The 9,021-nt window shown below is 32.8% G+C and overlaps 1 protein-coding gene across 1 annotated transcript; it reads left to right on the top strand.

Moving 5' to 3' along the window:
* The first annotated feature begins 3,512 nt into the window (after window positions 1–3,512).
* LOC117909410 (respiratory burst oxidase homolog protein C-like) lies at window positions 3,513–8,736 on the top strand. The gene is made up of 12 exons (XM_034823446.1): window positions 3,513–4,008; window positions 4,095–4,257; window positions 4,338–4,386; window positions 4,481–4,594; window positions 4,675–5,100; window positions 5,182–5,535; window positions 5,627–5,722; window positions 5,917–6,041; window positions 6,131–6,233; window positions 6,432–6,481; window positions 6,897–7,417; window positions 8,099–8,736. Exons 1-12 carry the CDS (start codon window positions 3,597–3,599, stop codon window positions 8,206–8,208), a joined length of 2,523 nt encoding a protein of 840 aa, XP_034679337.1. The 5' UTR covers window positions 3,513–3,596; the 3' UTR covers window positions 8,209–8,736.
* Window positions 8,737–9,021: the final 285 nt, after the last annotated feature.

Below are 9,021 nucleotides of genomic sequence, written 5' to 3'. Positions count from 1 at the left end.
AATTATTTGATTGAGTTTATTTTGAAAATATATCAAAGGCATAAACTTTTTAAATTTTAAAGAGAAATAATAGAATAATGATTATGTAAATTATCAAATTTCACCATGAAGTACTCACTGCTTTTTATTTTTCAATAGTACTTCAATTTTATTTTTTTTTTGAAAATTAAGTACATTAAAGAATTTTACATTTATTAAATTTATTTCATTCAAAATCATATGTTTGAGGTAGTAAAAAATTTTCAATATCACAATTTAAAAAAAAATAAAATTAAAAGTCATTATTCTAAAATTCCTAAGAATTTTTTTTGGTTACATCTTATTGATTTGAAGATAAATAAAAAATAATAAAAGGTTGGATATCCACACACATGTAATTTTTATTAATTATAATTTTTCTTTGTTGAAAGTCTTGAGAATATTTTTTTAGTTATATCTTATTGATTTGGAAATAAATAAATAATAAAATAATAAAATATTTGTCCACATGGATAGCAACTTGTATCCATATCACAATACTTTGTGATCCGCTTACGTGTGATAGGCCCATCACAAAAGTCTAACCACTTTATTGCTCCACTTAGTTACAAGCTCTTTTTAGGAAGTTGTCCGAACAATTTCATTCTTATCCATTGTAATAAAGATGTAAATTCATTAAGTATTTGTGGATGTGGGATGATAAAAGGAGATACAAAATTAATGTATAATTATCCATTTAATTTCATATTTTTTGTTTACTTAAGTTGAAGATTAAAAAAATAATATGTTTATCCTTAAAAGCGATTTTAGTGAACTATTTTTCTATTTATAAATTTAAATCACCGGTGATATAAATCTTTATTTTTTATTTGTAAAATTTAAATTATTCGATTGAATTTATTTTGATAAGAAAAAGTACAAACTTTTTTAACTCATAGAATAATAATTTTATAATAAACTATTAAACTTTGAGTGGTTTTATTTTTCAATAGTACTTCATATTGTTTTTGAAAATTAGTTAAATTAAAGAATTTTACATTTATTAATTTTTTTTTCGTTCAAAATTAGATTTTATATTAACATATGTTTAAGTTGGTAAAAATTTTGTAAAAAATCAAATACTTTTTAAAAGTCATTAATTAAAAAAAAAATCTCACATCGGAGTTCGAATATATTATATAAAATATATTATTATTTTTTATTTTTAAAAATAGAAAACAAGAAATGTATCCAAATAACACCAAAATGATACCTGAGTTTTGTTGAGTCATGGCTTCGACAAAATTTTAATATATGTTGTTAAATATGATTTGATATCCAAATATCATAATAAGTTAGATCCATCTACATGTTTGGTCGATTACATTACAAGTTTTGGTTGGAAAGCTCTAAAAAGAGTTTTCATTATTATCCACTATGATAAAGTATGAATTCTTTAAGACTATGTTCGATTCTTGAAAATTTTAAAGGGAAAATGTTTGGGAAAAAAAATTATAAAGAAATAAAAAATAAAGGAAAATAAAAAAATAGGTTTAAACTTAATAAATTATTTTTATATATTTTTATGACTCATTTTACTTATTTCCCTTTATTATATTAAGATTAAATAATTTAAAAATATATAAATTTTTTTATAAATAATTAAAATTAAAATTAAAATTATTTATCAAAAGAAAATTAAAATTAAATAAATCAAACAAGTATAAAAGAAAATTAAAATTAAATAGAGAATAATACCACATCAATAAATACTCAACCGATTTATACATTTATTATAAAAGATAACAATATAACTATTTGTTGAGCTTTCTAACGAGAGTTCATAACCAAGTGGGATAATATGATGGTTGGACACTATGATGACATACGTTACACTCGTAAGTGGGTTACAAATTGTGATATATATATATATATATATATATATATATATATATATATATTATATATATATATATATATATATATATATATATAACTCACTTCACATGTGGGCATTCAACTTTTTCTTTTTTTTTTCTTTTTTCTAAATTTTTTTATGTTAATATTTTTTCTTCATGTTTTACCATTTTCTTATCAATTTTAAATTCTTGTGTTTTACTATTTTCTTACAAATGTTAAATAATTAAAAATGAAAAATTATAAAATTGGTTTGGTGTCCATACTTATCTATTTTTCTTTCATTTTCTAATTCTATCTCATCCTAATTTTTCTCACACAAATTATTTTTTTATTTTTAAATAGAAAATCGTTTATTAAATGTCTATTTGAAGATAAATATATTAATTTTATTTTTAAACTTTTGTAGTTCCACAATGATCGAAAGATTTATACGCTTATAAAAGTTTATACTAATTTTTAAAATTGAATTTTAAAGTAAGAGATGACTTATACATGGGAGAAAAAATGAAAAGTAATATAAGAAAACTAAAAAATTATATTAAATAGATAATGATACATTAGATGGGTAAAAAGGGTGGAGTTGACAAAGAATTTTTTTTTTTTTAAAAAAAGATATAACTAAGCTATAAAATTAAATAGTTAATGATATATATATGCTTTTAATATAATATTGTAATCCTGAACTTTATAACGATAACTTGTAACCAAATGAAGTATTAAAATGGATGGATAATGTGGTAGAATAAAACCCAACACTCAATATCGGTGGGTGACATCCAAATAATAATGAAAAAAAAATGAGTTATTTGATTAAAAGAGTAATTTAAAACTTTTTTTTTTGTCTTATTTTGACAAAAATATCATAATTTTTTTTTTATAAAAATAATCAATTATTTTAAAACATATACATAAATACTTGAAATAGTTAAAGACATTTATATTAAAAATATGCTACTATTTAAATAATGAGAAGAGATAAATTCACAAATAAAAAGATTATTTCATCTCTCCAACCTAAAACGACCCATCCGAGTATTCAAGCTTGGGCCGGGCTGCGACCCAAATTTACTTGTTAATGATATTAATTAATGGATTAAAGTAAATGGAAAAAGAAAATCATTGAAGCTTCTTTTGCAATGAAAAAATTAAAATAAATGAAATAAACGAAGACTTTATAGTCTTCCATTAATCAATTAGGATAATGCTGGGAAGGAAGCTGTCTTACCCCCCTTTTTTTTTTTCCTTGAAGTTTTTTTTTTTCAATGAAGTCGTATGCATGTTTCACGCTACACCCCGTAATAATAGTAATTAAAGACCAGAGCAATTATCAACGATCAATTCTGAGATGCCAGTGAGAAAGATTCCTGCGAAGCCAATGAGAGGCCCCAACTCCCGAGTCACTCCTCTAATAAAGTAAAAATAAAAAAATAAAAAATTTGCACGTGAATCATAATATTGGTTAAGATGATCTTTTGCGTGATGAAGGGTGATTTGGGAAGGAATTAAAATATAAGATAAAAGTATAAGATAATTTGGGATGATGTCTGCAATAATGGCAGAGATGACATACCAGTTTGATCATCATACCTTGCTTTTCTCTTGCCATATATAGATATAGTGGCAGAGCTTTATTTTACATGAAAGAAGAGAAAGAGCTGGAAGCTCTACAATAATTGGTCTTTCTTTTGCTGTCTGTTTATCTGTCATCGTCTTTGTCCATGGAGGTGCAGAAAATGAAAACTGATGATCATGTATCAGACGACATCAAACTCGACGTCCCTGACGACTCGGACGCGGTTCACGGGGTTAAGACCACTGGTGAAGACGCCCAGTCGGCTTTGCATGCGGAAGGTGAGGAGAATAGATTCTCCTTCCGAGCTCTAGTGCGAGGCGCTTCTGCGCGAATCAGGAGTGTTTCTGGTGAACTCAAGAGCCTCGCCTCCTGGAAAAGCACTCCTTCAAGTCGCTACGAGCCCGCCAACTCGGCAGCACTCCATGCTTTGACTGGACTCAAGTTTATCAGGCAGACGGATGGTTCTGCTGGGTGGCCTGACGTTGAGAAGAGCTTCCACCAGCTCACTGCTTCCACCAATGGCTTGCTTCCTCGTTCACGCTTCGCAGAATGCATAGGTTGGATTCTATCTCTTTATATATATGTGTTAATTAAGTGTAGCCGAGTTAAACCATGAAAAGGAAGTTGCTTATTATGATGGCAGGGATGGGCAAGGACTCAAAAGAGTTTGGAGGAAAGCTATTCGACGCACTGGCTCGGAGGTGGGAAATCAAGGATGACTCAATTAATAAAGCTCAGCTCAAACAGTTCTGGGATCAGATCTCCGATGAGAGCTTCTATTCTAGGCTTCAAACTTTCTTTGACATGTAAGTAATTTTCTCGACAATTTAACATCTCTTTCGTCTTGTTTGTGTGTATAAAATTAACCAGCAATAAACAAACGCAGGGTGGATAAAGACGCCGACGGTAGAATCACAGAAGAGGAAATCAAAGAGGTAGAGACAACAAATTGATTTGGACTAATTAATCCAAAACTAATCCATATTAGCAAGTGATTAAAATTGGATTAATACTAATTTATATTTGCAGATCATCACACTCAGTGCTTCTACCAACAATCTCTCTAATATCCAGAAACAAGCTGACGAATATGCAGCACTGATCATGGAAGCGTTAGATCCAAAGAATGTAGGATACGTTCAGGCAAGTATTTAACCTGATAAAATAATTCTTGTACTGTTTGAATGTAGAATCCTCTTAATTATGGGGCGTCTGGAGAGCAGGTACACAAACTGGAGATGGTTCTATTGGAATCTTCAAAGCAAACTACAAGGGGAGATAGCAAAAACCTTAGCCAATTGCTGAGTGAGCAACTGAGGCGCCCGGCACTGGAGAACAACCCATTAATAAGATGCTGTCAGGGCACCAAGTACCTTTTAAAGGACAACTGGCGGAGAGTTTGGATTATAGCTCTGTGGGTTGGAGTTATGTTGGGATTATTTGCATACAAGTTTGTGCAGTATCGAAACAGAGCTGCATATCAGGTAATGGGCCATTGTGTTTGCATGGCCAAGGGTGCGGCCGAGACACTGAAATTGAACATGGCACTGATTTTACTCCCAGTCTGCCGGAACACTATGACGTGGCTCAGGAACAAGACCAAATTAAGCGTTATTGTTCCCTTTGATGACAACCTCAATTTCCACATGGTAACGATACTTATTTCTCTTCATATCTGTATGATCATCTGAAAGATTAAAACTAAATAATGGTGGCATGTATCTGTTTAGGTGGTGGCCGTGGGAGTTGCAGTAGGAACCGGAATACATGTAGTTTATCATATGGCTTGTGATTTCCCTCGCCTTATTCACGCGAGTAGTGACAGATTTGCTCTCTTGGAGCCCTACTTTAAGGAACAACCCTCGTACTGGGAATTGGTTAAGGGAGTGGAAGGAGTGACGGGGATTTTAATGGTGGTGTTGATGGTAATAGCCTTCACACTAGCAACTCCATGGTTGAGGCGTGGAAAGCTAACTGGTTTCAACGCCTTCTGGTACTCCCACCACCTTTTTGTAATCGTCTATGCTTTGCTTGTTGTCCATGGCTTATATCTTTACCTGAGTAAGGAATGGTACCAGAAAACAGTAAGTACCCATTCTCCTACAACTTTTGCTCTCTGGTTTGAATATGTGTTTGGTATGAACCTTTAACCACCGGCCTCTTATGGCACGGCAGACTTGGATGTACTTGGCAGTTCCTGTAGTGCTTTATGCCTTGGAAAGATTGACAAGAGCATTCAGATCCAGCATTCAGCCTGTTCGGATAGTAAAGGTAAACAACTTAGACCCTCTCTGGCAAAAAAATCTTCCCTTTGACAACCATTGGAAATAGAAAAAAAAAAATAGTGGTTTTCTAATTATACAAGTTAAAAATATTTCAATTTTTCAAACGGACTTTAGTTCTACAAACATCGGCTTTCTAAAAACTATTGTATCTAAATATACATTTTGTTTACTATGCTGAAGGCGGTTGATTACCCTGGTCGTCGGGGTGTGTTGGCGCTTCACATGCAAAAGCCTGATAAAGACTTCGAATACAGGAGTGGGCAATACATGTTTGTTAACTGTCCTGCTGTTTCTCCCTTTGAATGGTACGCAGGCACATATATATGTGTATAATGCTTGAAACATCATCACTACCACATGTATTTGCATTAATGGTTGGTTTACATATCAACAGGCACCCATTCTCAATTACTTCAGCCCCCAGAGACGACTATCTGAGTGTCCATATTCAAGCTGTTGGTGATTGGACTAGGCAAATCAAAAAGGTGTTCTCAGAGGTGTGTCTCCTGAGAAATGATCTATGAAACTTAATTTCCTAGAAATAAATAAGTTACAAATCTTAACTGACTTTGAATGGCACTTTTCCCTCTTCATTTCATGAGCTATATGAAACTTATAAATCTCAAATGCTTGTCAGTGGTGCTTCTTGTATGCAGTACTTAGCCTTTCCTTGGTTTGTTTTTCATGTGTTGCAGGCATCACCTAGCGGGAAAGGGGGTTACTCGGAAGGAGAAAACCGCCCAAAGTAAGTCATTTTAACTTGGAATCACGGAATTGTAAATAATTTTCCGCACAAAGAATTCCATTGAATCTAACCTGGATTCAATCATGATTGCAAAATGACCAGAACCCTAAAGACATAATAGTTCATGCTGTTGGCAAAGGGGAAGCACTTGGTCTTTGCACCCTTTCAAAGTTGGTTTTCTTTTTTCTTTTTTCTTTTCTACCTTTTTCGCCATCATAACAGCTGGCCAATTGTTTACTTTGGCTGTGCTTTTACACTCAAGGTCCACTTCCGCATGATACATAGATACTGATTTGGATATATATCAAACAACCTCACACAGTTGGATTTGGATATATTTTCTCTTGTTTTAAACAAAGATAATGATTTTAGAATATGCTTTAATGTAAATGGTGACACTGATGATAATGGACAGTTTTCCGAAAGTGTTGATTGACGGTCCATATGGGGCACCAGCGCAAGAGTACAAAAATTATGAGGTGGTTATGCTGGTGGGGCTAGGGATCGGGGCGACCCCGATGATCAGCATTGTGAAGGACATTTTGCATAATATTAAGGAGATGGAGGAAGAAGAGAATGCTGATATGGAGGGGGGGAATGGAGCAGGAGGGAAGTATGACAATGAATTTAAGACTAGGAGGGCATACTTCTATTGGATGACGAGGGAGCAGGACTCTTTCGACTGGTTCAAAGGGGTGATGGACGAGGTGGCTGAATTGGACCATAATGAGGTGATAGAGCTGCACAACCACTGCACTAGTGTGCATGAAGAGGGTGATGCCCGCTCTGCATTAATTGCCATGATCCAAGACCTCAATCACGCCAAGAAGGGCTATGACGTTGTCTCTGGTACCCGTGTCAAGTCCCACTTCGGCAAGCCCAATTGGCGCAGCGTTTTTAAGTACATTGCTCGCAAAAACCCTCATACGAACGTTGGTGAGTTCAGCTTCATGCTCTTTCTTTTTTTGGAAGAGTATATTTCTATTACGACTCCTTTAAAAAATAAAATTCCCATCAAATAGAACCTTCTAACAATAAAATATAAAGACATTATCTATTCCGTTAAAAAAAAAAGTACTTAATTTGACCAAAACTAGTACTTTTGGTATGTGAATTTTTTAAGTATTGCTTTAATAATTCAAATATTATATTTTAATGATATAATTATTACTTCGATCACTTTAGATATATTTAGGTATTATCTTTTATATGTCAAACATGAATTATTTTTATTTATGATTTTTTTTAAGTGCATAAAATCACACTTTTCCCAATATATTAAACTAAAATTTTATTAACTTTCTAGTGTGTTTTTTCTACACATTTGTGTATGAAAACAAACCTTTTCCTTTATATATAGATATAGATATATCAAATGCATTTGGGATAAGGCTGTCCTTCACTTCACAGTTCATGTGGACATGGAAGCTGGGTTTGGTTTGCTTACTTTTTCTCACCCTTGTCATTTCATTACAAAAGAAAGAAAGCAGGAAAGAAAGAAGAGGCATTTGCTTTTGCTTTTGCTTTTGCGTTTTGCGTTTTGCGTTTTGTTTTGTTGATGATGATGGCTGTAAATATTTAAAAGCTGAGGAATGGTGCTTTCCCATACGCATGCAGGAGTGTTCTACTGCGGACCACCGGGACCTACCAAACAGCTACGCGAGCTGGCTTTAGATTTCTCGCACGAGACCTCCACCCAATTTGATTTCCACAAGGAAAACTTCTAGCCACGTTACAAGCACCAGCCCCACCATAATGGCCGGCCACTATCATATGTACAGAGATTCTCGCCGCTTTCGTTGATCCATGCCTTTCTATTTTATCATATTTTCATATTTGTGGTGTTTTTTTCTTTCAATCATGCAAATCGAGAGATAGTAGAATGGGATTGCGGGCCTCCTCCACTACCAAAAGCCGTCATGAGGTGGAGAAGGTGGGACAGTGGAAAACTATTTGCCAAATGCCAGCCAGGGCCCGCCCATGTAATAATGGTGCCTACTTGTAAGGCAAAAAGCAAGACCATTTTGCTTGTATTTAATTATGATAAAATGATGAGTCTGCAGATTTCTTGGTGTTTGTAATTGTGAGCAGACCCATGAGAAATCTTCCAAATCATAGTCACGACTCTCCGACTTGTGTCTCATCTCTTACATATTTTGTTGTACCAAGTGTATTTCACAATAAACAAATCTAACTACCTAGGAGCTCATTCCTAGTATTTTATTAAGTAGCATGATATGTGTAACAAATTTAAATTTTGTAAAATTTTATGCTTTCTTCGTAATTTGTATATCCTTCATTTATATATGTTAGATGTAAATCCAAATTCTAAAACCCATTATTTTTTAGTACTTATAATTCAAAAGAAATTAGAAATAGGAATGGTTTTGGCTATAATGGAAATGTTATCTAAAACTTCTATTTTCTTGAAATTTAAATTTTTTTATGAATGGTATATAACTCATATATTCCATATTTTAGATATTAGATATTTTGTATTTCAGATATTAAAATGAATACCCCACGAGATAAAATCATCT

Source organism: Vitis riparia, chromosome 19 (assembly GCF_004353265.1).
Source record: "Vitis riparia cultivar Riparia Gloire de Montpellier isolate 1030 chromosome 19, EGFV_Vit.rip_1.0, whole genome shotgun sequence".
NCBI classification, from domain to species: domain Eukaryota; kingdom Viridiplantae; phylum Streptophyta; class Magnoliopsida; order Vitales; family Vitaceae; genus Vitis; species Vitis riparia.
Note: the sequence above shows the minus strand (reverse complement) of the source record. Positions and strands in the feature narration are given on the sequence as shown.

Bases quoted from the DNA above. Each gene is read 5' to 3' on its own strand.
- LOC117909410 (XM_034823446.1), top strand. From the start codon at position 3,597: ATGGAGGTGCAGAAAATGAAAACTGATGATCATGTATCAGACGACATC. The intron at 5,101-5,181 runs GTAACGATACTT...GTATCTGTTTAG, and splicing joins ACAACCTCAATTTCCACATG to GTGGTGGCCGTGGGAGTTGC. The intron at 6,482-6,896 runs GTAAGTCATTTT...GATAATGGACAG, and splicing joins GAAGGAGAAAACCGCCCAAA to TTTTCCGAAAGTGTTGATTG.